Source organism: Chenopodium quinoa, unplaced genomic scaffold (assembly GCF_001683475.1).
Source record: "Chenopodium quinoa cultivar QQ74 unplaced genomic scaffold, ASM168347v1, whole genome shotgun sequence".
In the NCBI taxonomy this organism is placed as follows: Eukaryota; Viridiplantae; Streptophyta; class Magnoliopsida; order Caryophyllales; family Amaranthaceae; genus Chenopodium; species Chenopodium quinoa.
The window spans coordinates 89,467-109,487 of record NW_018743434.1 but is presented as its reverse complement, the minus strand read 5'-3'; the positions used below and the strand labels follow the sequence as shown (position 1 = coordinate 109,487).

The 20,021-nt window shown below is 34.1% G+C and overlaps 3 protein-coding genes across 8 annotated transcripts; 2 read left to right on the top strand and 1 right to left on the bottom strand.

Annotated features, from left to right (window-relative positions):
* The first annotated feature begins 836 nt into the window (after window positions 1-836).
* Window positions 837-7,124, top strand: LOC110739113 (carbon catabolite repressor protein 4 homolog 1-like). 6 transcript variants are annotated; one of them, XR_002514728.1, is made up of 12 exons: window positions 838-1,228; window positions 1,872-2,577; window positions 2,682-2,768; window positions 3,035-3,118; window positions 3,205-3,288; window positions 3,372-3,449; window positions 3,571-3,624; window positions 3,706-3,794; window positions 5,297-5,405; window positions 5,590-5,737; window positions 5,856-5,959; window positions 6,336-6,462. XR_002514728.1 is itself a non-coding variant. In XM_021919567.1 (12 exons), the coding sequence occupies exons 1-12, from the start codon at window positions 1,137-1,139 to the stop codon at window positions 6,818-6,820; spliced, it is 1,722 nt and encodes a 573-aa protein (XP_021775259.1). In that variant the 5' UTR covers window positions 841-1,136; the 3' UTR covers window positions 6,821-7,124. The 6 variants fall into 6 exon arrangements, 3 of the variants coding, with proteins under 3 accessions (XP_021775261.1, XP_021775260.1, XP_021775259.1); XR_002514729.1 differs by having other exon boundaries at window positions 5,856-5,931; window positions 6,336-6,420; XM_021919567.1 differs by lacking the exon at window positions 5,856-5,959 and adding an exon at window positions 6,789-7,124 and having other exon boundaries at window positions 841-1,228; window positions 6,336-6,494.
* Window positions 7,125-7,553: 429 nt separating this feature from the next.
* LOC110739111 (carbon catabolite repressor protein 4 homolog 1-like) lies at window positions 7,554-16,160 on the top strand. The gene is made up of 12 exons (XM_021919564.1): window positions 7,554-7,988; window positions 8,980-9,706; window positions 9,901-9,990; window positions 10,227-10,319; window positions 10,407-10,490; window positions 10,585-10,707; window positions 10,820-10,873; window positions 10,956-11,053; window positions 11,972-12,080; window positions 12,273-12,441; window positions 13,089-13,249; window positions 15,767-16,160. The coding sequence occupies exons 1-11, from the start codon at window positions 7,897-7,899 to the stop codon at window positions 13,226-13,228; spliced, it is 1,779 nt and encodes a 592-aa protein (XP_021775256.1). The 5' UTR covers window positions 7,554-7,896; the 3' UTR covers window positions 13,229-13,249; window positions 15,767-16,160.
* A 1,362-nt stretch (window positions 16,161-17,522) lies between these two features.
* On the bottom strand, window positions 17,523-18,591 carry LOC110739112. The gene is made up of 2 exons (XM_021919566.1): window positions 18,221-18,591; window positions 17,523-18,063 (listed from the first exon to the last, which is right to left on the bottom strand). Exons 1-2 carry the CDS (start codon window positions 18,482-18,484, stop codon window positions 17,614-17,616), a joined length of 714 nt encoding a protein of 237 aa, XP_021775258.1. The 5' UTR covers window positions 18,485-18,591; the 3' UTR covers window positions 17,523-17,613.
* Window positions 18,592-20,021: the final 1,430 nt, after the last annotated feature.

The following is a 20,021-nucleotide window of genomic DNA, read 5'->3' as shown; positions in this document are numbered from 1 at the left end:
CTATACTTTTTCCTACTTTTATTTAATACTACTAGTCTCACACTCTGCGTGATTGTTGAAATACATTATAGTACTATTTATACCTGAATTCTTATTATTATTATATTGTAATATTGATTTAAAGTAAAGTTAAAAGATATTTTTCTTAAGAAAAATTACTTCGTATTGACTATTGAGTAATAAAGTAATTAATTTGCAACCTTTAATTTTGTACATAACTTGGATAAACACTTGTATTAAAATTAAGAGATTGTATAGTTCTTTCAAACAAAAAAAAACATAAAAAATAATAAATAAATAAATAAATAAATTAAGAGATTGTATACAAGTACATATGAAAACCATTGTAATAGAAGCTACAAGTTACTCGCTTATATAAGTGTGAATATCATTTTATTGCTATATCATACAACAATATATCACAATAATATAATTTTTATGTGTCATTTACTTAGTTATTTATATCATTAGAAACGGTTTGCATCTCACTTTGAGGTGGGGATTCCTTTACCCTTCCCCCCCCCCCAAAGTGTCTAGCCCGTTAATCCGGGTCGGAGGACTTGTGAGAGGTTCCAGCTCGGTAGGAGCCTTCTCCTTACCAACCCCAAAAAAAAAAAAAATATTGTATATGTCAATAATTACAATTTTGCCTACTTATTTTGTGCTAAAGTATATAGGGTGATTACGTTATCAGACCAAATCATTTGATTATCAACACTAAACGATTGAAGGTTTTGAACAAGTCAATAACAATTGTATTTATTTTACTTCGTATTAAATTCGATTGAAGTTTTCAAACAAGTCAATAACAATTGTATTTAATTTATTTAAATCAAAATAAAAAGCAGAAAATAGTGAGACTAATTCAACTTTGTCAATAAACAATCCATTCTTGTGCTCAACTTCTCATTCTATTCATCCTCATTTCCCCGCCAAACAATAAACAATTGCAATTTGCAACTTTCCACCAAAACACCGAAACTTCTTACGTGATCCAAAACCCCTAACACTTTCTATGCTGCTATCAAATATAAATTTCTCTGCAACAATTTCAATTTCGCCAAAATTGCTGCTACTTTTTTCTTGGATTTTAATGTTGCCAATTTCATCTAAATTTCTGCAATCTAATCATCAAAATGAATTTTCAAACTTTACAAGAGATCCGCTGTGAATCGATACCAATTTCTTCTGGTTCTGATGATCCCAAAAATGCTCTTTTCTTTCATCGGTTAGTTTGGATACGCTTCATTTCCTTTTTATTGAACAAATTTGATCAGTTTATTATATGCTGTATGATGTAATTTTTGGTAAATTGGATTAAATTTTGTGTTTTATGTTTAAAAAATTCAGGTCTAACTTCTGAAGTTTAAATTTGTAAGGTATTGGGAATTAGGGTATTTGAATTGTAGTTTAACTTTATATTCTATGGAGTACTGTGATTAAATTAGCAATGCACTACTTTCATTTTAAGTGTTAGAATCCGAGGAGAACTCAAGAAGGGAATCATTCATGTTGGCTGTTACAAGTGTTTCTCTACAAAATGATCTGGAGTGGGATAAAAGGGAATATTACTTTCTTAAATTTATGAATTCCATTAACATGGTACAAAATCAATTTTTGTTGTTGATATAGTTAGGATATTAGTATTTCACTATTTCCTATGATTTGGACAAAGTTTTTTTTTTTTTTTTTTTTTGTTGTTGTTGTTGTTGTTGTTGCAGATGTTTAGCTAACAACAGAATTTCCTCAAAAGAATTATACTTCTTCAGTTTCACCGGGAATAGGAAATATGTGACTGAATATTCCATCTTGTATATATTTTCTGAAAGCTGGTTATTACTGTCATTAAAACTGCAATTAACTATACACAGGTTTCCAGAACAAGGTACTGATTCCGTTGACCACGCTGACATACATTATTGTTCTATACACAGCAATGATGTTGCAACTGTACAGTGTATAGAATGTGTTAATTATGGACTGCCTGTCAAACACAGTTATCACTGCTCAAACAAGTGCTTCCTAGATGCATGGAAGAACCATTATTTGCATCATTATAATGCAAATGTTAGCAAATCTTGTAATGAGGATACTAAAGCACGGGGAACTCTAAATAGATGTAATTCTTGGCCACCTGGTGATATGGTGTCATGGTTTGATGAAAAGATAGAAGTGGTTATACCAACAGGGAGGATGTGGGTTAACAAGTTGGGCCCTTCAAATGCTTTAATACCATCAGCTGATGGTATTGGCTTTAGTTTTAAGCTCCAATCTGAAGCTGCAGTGTGTGCAGAAGAGACCCTCGTGACAGACACTACCATTCAGAAGCTAAATTTCTCGTCTCGTTCTCTTATTTGGCTACCAGATTCACTAAATACTGAGAAGCATGACTTTACTAAAAAGGTTTCTAAAGTTGGCAGTTTTAAGGTTCTAACTTATAATATTTTGTCCGACATATATGTTTATGTGGACAAATATCCTTACTGTCCTGAATGGGCTCTAACATGGGAATACCGCCGGAAAAATCTGCTTTGTGAATTGATAAACTATAATGCAGATATTTTGTGCCTGCAAGAGGTAATGACTCAGATTTTCATGAACATTTGCCATCCTACTGGTTTATGCTTGATATACCTATTAGTCATATCTGCAAGATTTGTCATATATTGTGTCTTTGGCAGGTTCAGAGTGATCACTTTGAGAACTTCTTCAAGCCAGAGCTAGAAAGTTTTGGTTATTTTGTTGCCTACAAGAAAAAGACTAAAGAGGTATTTTTCCAGAGTTGTTGTTTTCCCTTATTGCTATGCTAAAGACTGATCTTTTCTGCTTCTGGCTGGCTGTATTAGAATATAATTGGACTAATCTTAGGTGCTTATGTGGCTGTGTGCTATTATGCATTCTACAGTTTGAATAAGAATATGTCTAGTCTTTTGGGATGATAGATGAATCAACTGGTCAATAACATCTTCTTAAGAGTTACTCTTGAGTGGCTCTTAGGCTATTCTCATGTCTTTTATTTATGTATCTTACCCAGGTATACACAGGTAGTGGTTATACAATTGATGGATGTGCCACGTTTTACCGCAATGACATATTTAAGGAGGTTATGTCCTATGAGGTAACATTAACCTTTTCCAGGGGTTTTTGTGGACATATAAGGATGAAGATACATTATGTTTATGATCTTTCCCCCCTTGGTTATAGCTTGAGTACAGTAAGTCTGCATTGTCACTGATGGAAAAACTGGAACTGAGCTTGAGGGATCATGCTAGAGTTCGACTGATTAAGGTCTATATTCTTATTTTGTTTGTTTTTGAAATTGTGTAGAATTGGATTTTTTTTTCCTGGTAATCTGAAACTTTCGTTTGCAGGACAATATAGCTCTTGCTGTCATATTGGAGGTGGTGGGCAACTCTGCTGAGAGTGCCGCATCTTCCAGACTCTGTGTGGTGCTGCTTGAATTTCTGTTACTTAATAATTCTATTGGATACTTTTGTTTATTAGATGCTCAATTTTTAGGTTAATGACCCTGTTTCTTTATTTCAAACACATTACTTTCTATATATGCAGGTCAATACTCACATATATGCTGGTAAGGGATTCCCAGATGTGAAGTTACTTCAGGTATGTTGGGATTTTAATATCATCTCTATATTTTGATGTTGGCATGCAGAACCTTGACTTGAGGATGTTTTGTATGTAAAGGTTTCTGATCTTGTCAATGAGATAGAAAAGACTATTGACCCAAAAATGCCTCTCTTTATATGTGGGGATATGAACTCTTTTCCTGGAAGGTGAGACACCTAAATTCAGCTATGAGATTTTGAATAATTTTGACATGGATTACATGGTGAATATTGGGCTTTCTTGTTTCTATATGAGTCTTAGCTGTTGGGCTTGGGTCACCCACTTTGTCGGGCCGCACGCACACGCCACTCCACATTAATATGATATTGTCTGCTTTGGGTCTGGCCCGCACGGATTTGTTTTTGGGCACCTTTCCAAAAGACCTCATACTAATGGAGTGTGCTTCCACTTAAGGAAGTCATTCCTTATTTCTTCCATGTGGGACTACGGTTGAACAACCCCAACAAACCTCCTCTTAGACCAAGGACCACATAACTCATGGCCTCCCCTCCAGCGGAACTATCTTGTACCGCTGCTACCACCAAGGGACACACCACGCGAGCCACAACATCAGGACTTTCGACGAAAGGCTACAACACTGTAGCACAAATCTCCTCATCTTGTACCGCTATCGCTACCACCACGGAACACACCACCTGACCACCATATCAAATGGATTTTCGATACAAGGCACCACAGATCTTCAATCGCGAGGTCACACATTTACGCCACTCCACCTTAGTATGATATTGTCCACTTTGGGCCTAGCTCGCACGGATTTGTATTTGGGCACCTTCCCAAAAGGCCTCATACTAATGAAGTGTGCTTCCACTTATAAGGAAGTCATTGCTTATTTCTTCCATGTGGGACTTAGGATGAACAACCCTAACATTAGCTGACGATACTTGTTGATAAATCTGACTGCGCCCATTGCAGCAGTTTCTAATGTTGATCTACTACTCTAGTAAATTTATCCATGCTTTTAAGATCTAAACATCTTCTGCGCTAAACTTTTATGTCCATTGTGTTTGAAAAATGCTTGTATGATACTACTAGTCTGCTACCCCTACCTGATTATGAGATAGTAATGAGTTGCTGTTGCATGAGTGAGTTTTTACTGTGCTTGCTTGCTTCCTTCCAAATTTGAAGTGGATTGTTATTGAACTTCTTGATAGCAAAGTTGCAAGCCTATAAAGTTGCCGTTCCTGCTATCTTTCAGACCTTAACTGATGACTTAACTTGCAGAAGTAGTTGTGAGTTGTGACGGGACCTTGATGATTTTTGGTAGCTTTTTAAAGACTGCATAGGCTTTAGGTCCAATAAGAAGAAAAAAAGGCTTAGTTACAGTGATTGTTTGTGAATTGTCGCTGCTCCGTATTGAGCAATATATTGACCGGCTAATTGCTGTATACTGTTTAAAATGGGAGTGATTATTAATGTTAACTGAGGATAGATCCTAAATTATACACAGGATCGGAAAAAAAAGGGAAAGAAAGACTTTTATCTGTGAACTAGAATTCTTGATGTTAGCAAATTAGCCTGTTACCATGCTCTCCACTTATTACAACTATTTTCAAATTGATTAGAAAAAGGATCCATTAAATCTATTTGTATCAGTCATGAATAGTTTCTCATGTTCTGTTTCTTAGAAAAAGATCTGTTGTTGCAGTGATCCTTACATTCTGCTCACAAAGCATGAGGTGGATATTGCATGTGCAGAGGCACCTGATCCACTATGTATATTTCAGCATCTCAAACTTCACCATTCAATGAAATTGGTAACTTCAGATTTGAAATTCTTATATCAATTTATTTGACACAATACCTCAACTCTTGTATGTACGGTGTTTTTGTAGTAGTGATGTTGTGTCTGATGGTACTGATTAGATGCTCCATTTCTCTATTATCCCAAATTATTTTCACCTATGGTTATATTTTGTTACAGTGAGTACTTCATTGCAGGCCAGTGCATATGCTTCAACATTTCCCAAGCCTGTCAATGATATCAAAAGAAGAAGGATGAAAATGAAGCATTCTAAAACAGGGGAGCCTCTTTTCACCAGTTTAACATCTTTCTATGGTAGCACCTTGGATTATATCTTTTACACAGGTATTTTTTCAAATTATGCATTTGTCGTATTGTTTTGCCAAAGCCTAAATTTTTATGTTTTGTACTTTTGTTCCCCTTCCCGCTATTTACAAAGTCATCTTTTCTTGATTCCTGGAAGGGGTATGGTTATATGGTTCCTAAACTCCCAGACCCTACCAATCTTTTGTTCAGGAGCTTTATCCAATGGATTGATGGTATAGACTGTTATCTTCTTCAAGAATCGTAACTTTTCTCAACCTTATAATCCACTTTATTATATAGATCACCTTTCTTACTGTGCATGTTTTCATTTGGGAGTTGATCATGCTTTTGTACCTCAGGATTGTTGTTGCTATGCAGTAATACTTATTGGTACAGAGTAGTTGCTAATCAAAGATTTTGCTGCTGAATGATTTTTTTGACCTGTCTGTTTGTTCACTAGTTATTCATTGGTTTCTAAACTCATTCTACCAGAGGCGTGCCATGTGTTAACCTACCTACACTTTTCTTTAGTCACTTCATTAATATCATTAGTCACCATATTTTAAACTATCATCAACTTGAATTTATTTCTGTTTTAAAAATTAGTTTTAGTTAATTCTATATTTTGTTCTTACAGTGGATAGCTTGGAAGTTGAAGGGCTCTTGGAGCTCCCTGACTTTGAGAGTGTGGGAAGAGCGCTTCCCTCCCCTTTGTGGTCGTCAGACCATATTGCACTCATGGGAAGCTTTCGAATTACTAGACCATTCTTGGTGAAATTGCAAGGTGCATATGATGGTATGTCAAGAAAATTTTTGTACCCTGGGAAGCTGTATTATGAATGTATTATTATTACATGTGTTTCACATTGAACATTGAAGGCTTTAATAGTGCTCTCTAGTCTCTACTAGCCAAGTGATGTACTTGTGATCTTAGAACATTCGCGATACCCAAAGAAACCACATATTCATCTGGTGTCCGTCATGTTTCCCAATTGCTCTCTGAAGACGATCTCATGAAGTCCAGATGTCTAATGATGATAGTATTCTCCTTAATTCATCTTTTAATTCATTTTTACTCTACTTGTTTCAGAGACTGTTTTAGAGAGAGAAGAAGAAAACTGATTTTGGATGCAAGTTTCGGGGAAGAAAAGCAGCATAGCAGCTTTGGCGCAGCGTATGGCATTGTGAGTCTGAATTGCTTCCCCCATCATCCTCTGTTATTTCTCTCTGGAAGTTTGAAAATGTAAAAGGACCGCCAAGTTTTTGACTGTGAAAAGAGAATGAGGAGAGAGAGCATTTGTATACGAAAGCTAATCAGTGACATGAAATGGTGTGTTGAAGGCTTAAATTAAAGCCCCTAAAAACTACTTGTAAATTTGTAATACAAGCTATACAACTATACAAGTATGAAATCTTGGATTAGTGACATCATCGTGGTTTTTGTGTTATTTTGACATTTTACTAACCAATAAATCAATGATGCAACTTTTTTTCCCCATAGTTTAATTTAAAATTTTGAATACTATAGAGGTGTCAATTGGCTCATTTGTAAACATAATAATAAAGCACGTTGTATTATGTATATACTTTGTATTATTAATATAAATGAAATACTTATTTGTAACAATTCCTTTATTTCAATATTTTACATAGATTTTTTTTTTCTTTAAGATTTCAATTGAGTACTATTTATAACCTATGATATTAATCAGCAAAGTAATAAACGCAACCCTAAGCTACATTTAAGAACGTATAAAAGAAAATAATAAGATAATCAAACATTAATTACACTAAAATGCGCATAATTTTATCATGATTTAATTCTAGAGCAACCCTTTTAACCTTTTTTAATCCGGTTTTAGACTACCTAAACCCGTACTTTTTTCAAACCAAGACATTGACGGTCAACTTTGCTCTCAACTTCTCAGACTATTTCCCATTCTCCCCTCGTTTCCCCGCCAACACTAAACCATTGCAATTTGCAAATTTCCACCAAATAACCGAAATTTCTCTCGTGATTTTAAATCCTTTAATTCTTTCAATGTTGCTACGAACTAGTATAAATTTCACTGCAACAATTTTTCCAATTTCACAAAAATTTCTGCCATCTTCTTCTTGGATATTAATGTTGCCAATTTGATCAAAAAAAATTCTATTCAATCATCAAACATCAAATTTCATTCTATTCAATCATCAAAATGGCTATTCAAAGTATACAAAAGATCCACTGTGAATCTATACCAATTTCTTCTGGTTCTGATGGTCCAAGAAATGCTCTTTTCTTTTGTGGGTTAGTTTACATAATCTTAATTTCTTTGTTTTTGGACAATTTTGATCAGTTTATTATATAATGTATGCTGTAATTTTTAGTGATTTTGGTTAAATATTGTGGTATATGGTTAAAGAATTTGAGTTCTAACTTCTGAAGTTTTGGGAATTAGGGTATTTGAAAATTTTTGATTACTTTATTTGCGCTTATTATTATAATGTATGCTGCAATTTTCGGTGAATTTGATTAAATTTTGTATTATATACTTCAAGAATGTGAATTGTAACTTCTGAAGTTTTTGGAATCAAGGTATTTGAATTGTAGTACAACTTTCTGTTTTATGGAGTATTGTGATTAAATTAACAATGTAATACTTTCATTTTCATGACTAGCAATAGAAACTGGAGAGAACTCGAGAAGTGTTGTTATTTTTACTTTTTTTTTTTTTTTTTTTTTTTTTTTTTTTTTTTTTTGTGATGAGTGAGGTCGAGAGTAAGAGATTTATTAAATATTCCGTGTAACGTATGAATCCTTAAAGTAGGTACGAAGCGGTAACTATTCAAGAAAATGGAGGTAGTGATCGATCGTGGAATGTGTACAGGAAGGAAAATAATTTAAATGTGTACTCAATATTGTCCATTTGTCCCTCTATCCATCTAATAGGTCATTTTAAGTACTTGATGGAGTTCCTTAAGTTGAATTATGAAGTGGGATAAAAGGGAATAATACTTTCTTAAAAATATGAATCCTTTAATATTACACAAATTCAATCTTTTTTGTATATACAGTTAGGATATAATCATTCATATGAATTTTGGACAGTTTTATTTATTTATTTTTATAGGAATACGAAGTATGTGATTGTGATATTATATGAATGGGCAAAAATGTAACTGCCCTTTGTTTCATATTTTACTTGGGCTAGTTTTCAAATTTTCTTTATTCCCTCCATCTAGTTTTATTCTGAAATTTGATTGTTATTGTCACTAAAGCTGCAATCAACTATACACAGGCTTACAGGAGAAGGTACTGATACCATTAACCACGCTGACATACCTTATTGTTCTATACACAGCAATGATGTAGCAACTGTACAGTGTATAGAATGTGTAAATTATGGACTGCCTGTCGAACACAGTTATCATTGCTCAAAAAAGTGTTTCCTAGATGCATGGAAGAATCATTATTTGCGTCATCGTAATGCTAATGTTAGCAATTCTTGTAACAAGAAGGATTCTAAAGCGCGGGGAACTCTAAATAGATGTAATTTTTGGCCACCCGGAGATATGGTGTCATGGTTTGATGAAAAGATAGAAGTGGTTGTACCAACTGGGAGGATGTGGGTTAACAAGGTGGGCCCTTCAAATGCTTTAATACCATCAGCTGATGGTGTTGGCTTTAGTTTTAAGCTTCAATCTGCTAGCCCGCACCATTTACGAGCAGCAGTGTGTGCAGAAGAGACCTTTGTGAAAGACCCTACCATTCAGAGGCTAAACTTGCCGCTTCGTTCTCTTATTTGGCTACCAGATTCACTGAATACTGAGAAGCGTGACCTAACTGAAAAGGTTTCTAAAGTTGGCAATTTTACTGTTCTAACTTATAATATTTTGTCCCACGTCTGTGTTAATATGGACAAATATTTTTACTGTCCTGAATGGGCTCTAACATGGGAATACCGCCGGAAAAATCTGCTTCATGAATTGATACAATATGATGCAGATATTTTGTGCCTTCAAGAGGTAATGACTCACAGATTTTCATGAACATTTGTCATCCTACTTGTTTATGCTTGATATACCTGTTACCCTGTTAGTTGTATTGCAAAATTTGTCATATATGAAGTGAATAATTGCTACGTTGAATTTTTTTATTTATTTATTTATTTTAATCATAAATTAAGACCATTTAATTTTATATATTGTGTCTTTAACAGGTTCAGAGCGATCACTTTGAGAATTTCTTCAAGCCAGAGCTAGAGAAAGTTGGCTATTCTGTTGCCTACAAGAAAAAGACTGGTACAGGGGTATATTTCCAATTTTGTTGTTTTTTCTTCTTTGCATGCTAAAGATTCTGGTCTTTTCTGCTTCTGGCTGGCAACATGAGAAAATAATTGGACCACTCTTACTCCTGTGTGCAACTATTCATTCCTCAGTTTGAATGAGAATATGTCTAGGCTTTGGGGAAGATAGATGAATCAACTGGTCAATAATATCTTCTTATGCATATTCTCATGTCTTTTATTTTATGTATGTTACCCAGCTATACACTTGTACGTTGGGTAGTGGTTATACATTTGATGGATGTGCCACGTTTTATCGCAATGACATATTTATGGAGGCTAAATCATATCAGGTAACGTAAAGATGCTCCAGGGGTTTTTGTTGATTTATAAGGATGTTTATACATTTTTTTTATATGATATTTTTCCCTTGGTTGTAGCTTGAGTTCAGTCAATCTGCATTATCGCTGATCGACAAACTAGAACTGGGTTTGAGGAAAGATGCTTTAAAGCGTCTGATAAAGGTCTATATTCATATTTAGTTTACTCATTAAATTGTGTGGAGCTGGATTTTTTTTCCTCGTAATCATTGTTTCTTTTTGAATATTTCTTTGGCAGGACAATGTAGCTCTTATTGTCATATTGGAGGTGGTGGGCAATTTTGCTAAGAGTGCTGCATCTTCTTCTAGACTCTGTGCTGCATCTACTAAGAGTGCTGCATCTTCTTCTAGACTCTGTGTGGTGCTGTTTAAATTTCTATTACTCATTGATTGTGTTAGATGCTGTTTGATTATTAGATGCCCACTGTAGGTTAATAATCATGTTTCCAACTGATTACTTTCTTAATATGCAGGTTAATACTCACATATTTGCTGATGTGAATTTCGCTGACGTGAAGTTGCTCCAGGTAGATTTAGATTTTGGCATTATATCTATATTTTGATGTTGGCATACAGAACTTTGACTTTTGGATCTTTTTGTATGCAAAGGTTTCTGATCTTATCAATGCAATAGAATTGAGCCAAAAGACTATTGACCCAAGAATGCCTCTCTTTATCTGTGGGGATATGAACTCTATTCCTGGAAGGTGAGCTGCCTAAATTCAGCATGAGGACTAGATTTTGAATTTTGCTGACATGGATTTCATGGTGTATACTGGGCTTTCTTGTTTGTATATTAGTCTTAGCTGACGATACTTGTTGATATATCTAATGGTGCCCATTCCAGCAGTTGTTAAGTTTGTTCATGGAGAATATATAGTCTTGAATCTCATGCTGAACTACTAATAATTTGATCCGTGCTTTTAACAATCTAACATCTTCTGCACTATATCTTATTTTCCATTTTGCTAAAAAAATGCTTGTATGATACTACTAGTTTGCCACCACTCCCTGATTATGTGATAGTTATGAGTTGCTGTACATGAGTGGGTATTTACTGAACTTCTTGCTTCCAATTTTGAAGTGGATTGTTATTGAATATCTTCCTTGCAAGCCTAATAGTTGCCCTTCCTGCTATCTTTCAGACCTCAACTGATGAGTTAATTGGCAGAAGTAGTTGTGAGTTGTGATGGGACCTTTATGATTTTTGGTAGCTTTTAAAAGACTGCATAGGCTTTAAGTCCGACTAGGAGAAAAAGGGCTTAGTTACAGTGATTGTTAGTGAATCGTTTCTGCTCTACATTTAGCAAAAGATAGACAGGATAATTAGCTCCTTTTGGGTGCTTGGATCATTGGCAGTATATAGTGTAAATGGGAGTGAATTTTAAAGTTAACTGAGGATAGGCACCCTGAATCAGACACAGGACCATAAAAAAAATTGAAAGAAAGATTTACATGTGAATAAGCGTTCTCAGCAGATCTTAGCAAATGTAGCTTGTTACCATGCTCTTATTACAGTTATAATCAAATTGAATAGAAGAAGTTCTATTTAGAATCAATTTATATCAGTCATGAGTTTATAGCTTCTCATGATCTGTTTCTTAGGAAAATATCTGTTTTTGCAGTGATCCTTACATTCTGCTCACAAAGCATGAGGTGAATGTTGCATGTGCACAGGCACTAGATCAACTATGTATATTTCAGCATCTCAAACTTCAACATTCCATGAAATTGGTAACTTCATATTCGAAATTCTTACATCTTTTTATGACTTTTGACCTAATACTTAATTCTTGTATGGACAACATTTGTGTAGTAGTTGTGATGCTTCTGATGGTAGTATGGTACTGATTAGCTGTTGCATTTCTCTTCTATCCCAAATATTTCTCTCCTATGATCATACTGTTAGTGGGTACTTCATTGCAGGCAAGTACATATGTGTCAGCATTTTCCAAGTATCTCAATGATACCAAAGGACGAAGGATGAAAATGAAGCATTCGGAAACAGGGGAACCTTTTTTCACCAATTTGTCACGTGCTTTCACCTGTTTGTCACCTTTTTGTGGTACTACTTTGGATTATATCTTTTACACAGGTATTGTTTCAAATTATGCCTTTGTCACATTGTTCGCCAAGACCTACCTTTCTATGTTTTCCCCTTCTCGCTGTTTACAGTCATGTCAGTCATCTTTTCTTGATTCTTGGAAGGGATAAGGTTAGTGTAATTCCTAATCCCAGACCCTGCCAATCTTCCATGGAAGAGCCTTATCCAATGGGTTGATGGTATAGATTGTAATCATTTTCTAGATTGTAGGTTTCTTAACCTCGAATCTGCTTTCTTATAAAGATTACCTTTCTTTAGACTGCATGTGACACTTTGGAGTAGGTAATCATAATTCTGTACCTGAGGAATGTTGTTGCTATGTGGTTATGTTGATTGGTAGTTGCTAGTCAAAGAATTTCCTGCTGAATGATTTGTTTGACCTGTATGTTTGTTCACTAGTTATTCATTGATTTTTAAACTCGCTCTATCATAGGCACGTTATGTGCTAACCTAGCTACTCTTTTCTTTTTTCTTTTAGCAGTTAGCAGTTTAGCACCACATTTATGTAGATTTTATATCGTTAAGTCATCATGTTTTAAACTGTAATTAAGTGCCATTGCTGTCTGATTTATTCATCAACTTGCATTTACTTATGCTTTAAAAAATAGTTTCAATTCTAATTTTGATTGTTTTTACAGCGGATAGCTTGGAAATTGAAGGCCTCTTGGAGCCCCCTGACTTTGAGAGTGTGGGTAGATCGCTTCCCTCCCCTTTGTGGTCATCAGACCATGTTGCACTCATGGGAAGTTTTAGAATTACAAGACCGTTTCTTGGGTGAAATCGCAAGGTTCATATGATGGTATGTCTAGAAATATTATATATCCTGGTTCATAAAATTGCACTAAAACATCTAGTAAAGATCTCATCATGGAAGTTGTGTTATGAATGTATTATTATTACATGTGTTTCAACATTGAAGGCTTTTGTAGTGCTCTCCACTAGCCTAGTGATGGACTTGTGATCTTGGAACATTGGCAATATCCTAGATAAGCCTATTGAGATAGGAACATATATTGTCATATGATATTATGTGATACCATGTTAAATTTTGGGGAAAATAATTCTTTGTATTTTCTCATTGTATTTTCCCATTCATAATATTCGGCCACATTACAATATATAGACAATAGTAATATCTAACTCTAATATTCCTTAATATCTCAACTTCCTAAAATCTATCACAATAACTCACATATATCTTTTCACAATAATATCTCATATGATACTATTCTCATAATATCATATCACAGTATATGTTCCTATCTCATAATTATCTTGTTTTTGTGATGTTTCCCAATTGTCTGATTATGAAAGTGATCTCTGTTTATTAGAGGTTACATAAGCTAGAATAAAGAGAGGAAGAATTAAAGTATGACGACATGTATTTAGCCTAGAACGTTAGCAAGTAAGTACAAAGGCATGTTATAAAGGGGAATCAAGAAAGGAAGTAAGGGTGAAATTTGAGAGGAAAAAATAATTTCAGTCGAAAGGCTATTTCAGTTAATAACGTTAAGTGATGCTGTGAGGTGATATAACCATTTGCTGTATTATATTCATTTTCCGGGCTTTCTCGTTGGATTTGAAAAAATTATGTATATCTTGAAGCCAGTTTGAGCAATTCACAAATGAGTGCTTAAGTCCATTAGGTTTCTTTCAAAAAAAAAAAAAGTCCATTAGGTGATGTATTGTTGATACCTTTACATGTCACATGATAAGGTTATATAGGATTGTCAATTTGTCATAATATAATTTATGATCCAGATAATACCCACATAAAACCCCCTCTTTAGTTATGTATTTACATTATTGAATAGTTTCTATCAAATTAATTTCATCTTCATATTATTTATTTGGAGAGCCATGTTTTGATTTAGTACCAGAAATTTTGAAAGATTTTATTTTTATACAATTATTATATAAATATAGTTGGAATGAACCACTCAGTTGTTAGTTTGATGTTTTGGTGGACCTTTAGCTATGAAAACCTGGACTGAAATTTTCAATAATTGAATATGAAGTATAAGTTGATTTATATGCCAATTCAGTCAAAGATGTTGGGATCAGAATAAATTTTATCCTTTAAATAGGCATTTTCTTCTCTGGTTGTTCAAGACATTACCTTATGCAATTATTATTAACTCATGAGTGATATTTTTTTAGCAGTATTTTATGTACTTTTACCTGAATTTGATGCATTGTATTTCTGTTTGAAAAAGTCTTGATTTTGAAAATCTAAGTAGTTAATTCTTCCTCAATCACCCATGATTTTCTTGAGAACATATAGTGCATAACCTATAACCTTTGTGGCTGTGCTTGAGGCCTGGATCTTGGGAATTACTCGAGAACATATAGTGCATAACCTATAGACATTACGTTATAACAGTTAGTTGATGTAGACGAGCTTCAAATCCAAATCTTATTACTTGAGCGTTTTACTTATAGAGGCCACTTCAAGCAAGGTAAATGGATTGTGGTAATTAGAACATGAAGGAAAATGGTGGAAGTTAGAAGTCCTATTTTATCCAAAGAAGGATTGGCATTTACGGAAAAACGTGCATATCCTTGATGGCTTGATTGTTGAGACATAAATGCAAGAGTAGCTTGATATAAGTTTTTGCAGCAAATACTGATGAGTATTAGTATTCCAAGCAAGCAAGATGTTAGAGGTCATTAAATTGAATAACTAGTCTGGAGTTTGGGCTTTAAATGAAAACCTTGTCTGCGTATCCAATAGTAAATGAACTTCCCTCCTACCTGGTAGTGACCCAGCCTTTATTTGTGGGTAGCTCCCTTATCTATTATTTTTTTTCTTTCTTTTTTTAAGTGACAAGTGGGAATTAAAATTGAGTCTATGACTATATTTATTCAATTAAGCTTATCATCTCTTTCCTGTCCCATTTAGATATTAATAATTTATTTAATTTGCATGATGCACGCAATCTCTATCTCTTTGTGGTTTAGTCTCGTGTAAAATACTTCCTTCATTCACTTTTAGTTGCAACAATATAACAAAAAAACCCTAACATTGTAGTCGAACGGTTAGCAACAAAAAGTGAACCAAGGAAGTATTAAGGCTTTAGTTGTTGTATTATATTATACGAAGTATGAGGCATGACTGCAGGAGTGCATGCCCTGTCCAAAGAAATGTATACTTCATGTTTTCCGTATTCCTATTTGGCTTCTCACAGTCTTCAAAAATTAGTTTTGTTGACTATTTTCTCTTGATATATTTTGGGACAATTTTTTTAAGAAGATACTTATGGGAAAGTACTTTTGATGATAAAATGCTAATAGTACCTATCTTCTATATTGTCAGGGAGGCTGTGTATGGCATGGCTTTTAAGGCTAGCAAATGGAGTTCTGAACTAGCTTCGATTGTTTGGCATTAGCTAATGGGAGTATCTTGGCTCAAAACACCATCCTATTGACTTAGTTGCATGATGCTGTACAAACCCTTAGCTTCAACTTCATTATGAGTCATTGAGCAGATGAGCACCCTGCCACTTTGTAAAACTCTGCTCAAATATCTAATATTTTGGAATAGCAAATGAAAGGTCCAACCTCAGATTTTTCTTAAGCTACTCGATTTCGGATCAGATAACTTCAGCATGATTATCTGTTGTTATTAGCAAGATTATTTTAGGCTTGTACATTTGTTGTGTCTTCAGTGCTCTTATTCAATTGTTGAAGCCTTTATTTTTTTCTATTAATCATGTTTGTTTTACTTGTTAAGGGCTTAAAGCTAAGTTAACTTTTAGGCTTTTGAAGACTAGTGTAATAGTGTAGAACCCTCCATCACAAATAGACCTCCCCAGCACCTGAATTAGTGTCTAATTCGGCTAGGGCTCATGCTACACAATTTCCCTGGTTTTTTAATTATCGTTAGGGAATGCTAAGTGGTTTTTTTTGTTTAGATGTAGGAAGTTACATTTTCTTCAAATTTGCAATTTCTAGGGAGTTCTACTTCCTTTAAAGAGTAGAAAACTACGAGAAGTTTTAATTACCTAGAGGCGACTAGGTGAGAGTAACTTCCCCTGCTTTGTGTGAAGGAGAGAAGAAGTTGCACTTGATGTGTTCTTGTCAACGAAATAATTCAATAAGTTTAAATTTATGTCCACCAAAACACCGCTAAGTTGCTACGATGAATATAGGTCATAAATTCTCTCCATAAATCATGCATTTATTTCATTTAGGTATAAATTTGATCATTAGCTGCTAGGTATTATTATTAACCCTGCCCCTTAGTAATGAATAGGTCTACAGTTCAAAGCATGAATGTTCAGTTTGCAAATATTAGAGCAAGCAGAACTGTGATTCAAAAACATTGATATAATAACTTAGCCAGTAAAAACATACGAGTAAATTTCTGTAACTTGTAAGTAGTTAGAAATCTTTAAGTATGACACTTGAACATGTACCTTCACTCCTTTAATTAAATTAAAGGATGATCATCATAAACTCAGTCACCGCCTCTCGAGGCGAAAATCGGAGCGTAAATTTAATAACTAAATTAAATTTACGCATTGTTTTCTTTAAGAGGGACATGCATATGAACTCTCACTCTCATTCATTCAGTTTTCAGGTAAGTGTTTGGTGAATGTTTACATCTAATGTCATGAATGTTGTTAGCTAGGTGGAAGTTGGGTGTATTAATAAACGTCGATTACTATTTTTCCCTTTTTTAGGGAAGAAACCATTACGGTTGATATGTAGTACATCATTTATTTTTTATGATGAGAAAGTACCATAAGACAAGACTAGTAAGACTATTGGTAGCCCATCACTTTGTGTAATTACATGTTTATGATCAATGCAATAGTAATTAAATTTTCATTCTTTAACTATGCTAAATTTATTTGAATATTGATTGAGATGGCTCCCCATTTTATTTTTGGTACCCCCATATTATTTACACAACTTAAACTCATAGTTTGACCATTTAGAGTAGAGAGAATGATGATTTGTGATTAAGCAGCCAACTAACTAGTAAATTTGACATGATTGTTGCTAATGATCTATATATTTTTTTTGCAACATACTAAACAATATTATTGATATTATTATTATTATTATTTTTTTTTTTTTTTTTTTTTTTTGGCCTAAATAGCTATTAACACTCAACCTTATGATCATTAATTCATATGTTGTTGTGATTAATAAAAATTAACAAGAGAGGCTAAGTCTTGGCTTGAACAGGTCAAGAGGGCTCTGGCATGGAGGGTGCACATATTTGCAGTTGGGACATGTAGGTGAGGATCTGCACAGCATCACCAGCATATGGCACCGTTTGCAAGCGGTTGCAACCATCTCCTCTGCATCGTCTGCTGTTTCGACATCGATAGTGTTCGTCTTTCTGACAGTACTCAGACTCCTGAATAGATTAGGAGAAGCCGACGGTGGTGGTGAGTGGCTAGACTTCTTCTTGATCATCGTAGTTGTGTTCTTTTCTGATGTTGATTTTGAGATATTTTGGTTGAGTGAACCACAAGGCAGGTTTAGCTCAAGGTCTAAGCTCATGTGACAGTCTTTAGGACTTGATGGTTCTGAGCTTTCCCTTGGATCTCTTTGTGTTCTTTTTTGTGTTCTTGTGTTGTAGAAGTGTATTTCCCCTGACTGCATGCAATATATAGAATGTTTAGATTTTTTTTTTAAAAAAAAAAATCAAAATTTGACGAATTATGTTCTAATAGATGAACTGATGATATTTATAATGAGTACGAAAAAAGTTAACAGTTAGCCAAATAGCCATATCATGGGAAAATTTATTTACCTGCATATCGAGGCACCGTTGCCATTCAGATGGCAACGGGGTCTCGAGGTGAAGCTCAATATCAGAGAAAGATTTGGAGGCAAAGGCCGCTATGGCAGTGGCGGCCTTGGGATTCCTCCAATGTTTGTAAGGAAGGATCACCTCCTCCTCATCTTCTGTGTCATTCCACTTCCTTTTCATGTTGTTCTTGGAGTCATCAGTCGTTTCCGAAATCGGTTTCCGTTGATCATTTAGTTGAAGGAAAGATGTTTGAAATGATACCATCGTTAAGATGTTGAAAGTTGAAACACAGTTATCTGGGTGTGTTGGGTGTGAGATAAAGTGGGGGTGTGTAAATGTATTTGGGGCTTAAATAGGGCAAAGGATGTGTAAGGAAGAATCTAAGAGGACAAATATAAAGGTGGATTTAGGGTGGCCCACATTTATTAAATATATTAATACTACGATTTTCTGTAGTCTTAAAACGTTTGGCGTGCTCAACCAAATTGAAGTTGAACTTGAACTTGAAGTTGGGTTTTTAATTGAATTTACTGCACTGTATTTTGGGAGCTGCTCATCTTTTAAAGCTTGGATGGCGTAGTCCTAACCAACTCACTCTTCTCCTCTTCCTAGTCAATATTTATTGATTCCTCCTCACTAAATTGCATTACCTGATCCCGCTGACTATCTAGCGGTCTCTATTTAGTCGTCAATCGTCATGACTCTCCACTTTGTGTGTCTATAGGTCTTAGGTGAGATGGACTTGCATTCGTATAACTTCTTGTTAAACATTTGAGATTGTCACTAAATACTTAGTACTGTATGGATATGGACTACGGAGTCGCTACTTCAATATTTTGGTATCGTGATGAATTAGTATGTTGTATGTTGGTTTCATACAAGAGTTTGTCTATATCTAATGTGAAAATTGATTAAGACAATAAGTAATTTAATTGTGTCATATCGATTTGTACAATTTATTTAAGATGATTTAGACTCTATACCCATCTTCAATGGATTATTAGCGTTGTCGCTTATGTATAACAAGTAACAACTACAAAGGACATTAAAATAGTGGATGTAGTGTTTAAATTTTATACCATGTATCTCAACTTCCACACCCTATAAGAGTACTTGTATATCTTCTTTAAGTATTGAACGACTTTATAATCATGAATACTCAATTTTTATTCCATTGTAATTGTTGTGTTAAAGACTTAATAAATTATACACACATAATAACAAGTAGATTTGACAAACCTTAATGTAAAGGTCTTTGCATTTCTTGATCGGTTAGTCCTTTGACCTTTAATTTTTAAAAAGGTCAAATTCGCTTCATCTATCACACTTTGACTATGAAACCTTGTTTGTTAATCCTATACAGTATGGATGTGCGTCAATTTCCAAACATATCTCTTTATTTATTTTTTTCAAATATTTTTTAATGGTAGATAAGTTTGGTTGGTGGACGTGGTATGATCGAAAATAAATTAAAATCACCCATCCTACAAATTTCAATTCAAGCTGTCTAAATTTGAAAAAATATACTTTAAAAATTTTACTACCTCTGATTCATAGTACGAGTTTTTTTTGTGTTTAAGTCCCTGTTCGCTTCAAATTGTAAAAATAGGCCATGACTTATCAAATTACAATTTTTAGCGTGTAAAAATCAATAACTACTTATAACAAAAGGCCAATATGTGTAAAATTAAATTATTACAACTAATATAAAATAATAGAATGAAACTTGTTCGAATAATAAATATGGCTAATAATGTAGCCTACTAAATCCAACAATACATAAATACATATAACTACTCTA

Coding starts and splice junctions, on each gene's coding strand:
- LOC110739113 (XM_021919567.1), top strand. CDS start 1,137: ATGAATTTTCAAACTTTACAAGAGATCCGCTGTGAATCGATACCAATT. Junction 1,229..1,871: donor AATGCTCTTTTCTTTCATCG/GTTAGTTTGGAT, acceptor AACTATACACAG/GTTTCCAGAACAAGGTACTG. Junction 3,119..3,204: donor AGGAGGTTATGTCCTATGAG/GTAACATTAACC, acceptor CCTTGGTTATAG/CTTGAGTACAGTAAGTCTGC.
- LOC110739111 (XM_021919564.1), top strand. CDS start 7,897: ATGGCTATTCAAAGTATACAAAAGATCCACTGTGAATCTATACCAATT. Junction 10,320..10,406: donor TGGAGGCTAAATCATATCAG/GTAACGTAAAGA, acceptor CCTTGGTTGTAG/CTTGAGTTCAGTCAATCTGC. Junction 12,442..13,088: donor GGATTATATCTTTTACACAG/GTATTGTTTCAA, acceptor TTGTTTTTACAG/CGGATAGCTTGGAAATTGAA.
- LOC110739112 (XM_021919566.1), bottom strand. CDS start 18,484: ATGGTATCATTTCAAACATCTTTCCTTCAACTAAATGATCAACGGAAA. Junction 18,064..18,220: donor AACGGTGCCTCGATATGCAG/GTAAATAAATTT, acceptor TATTGCATGCAG/TCAGGGGAAATACACTTCTA.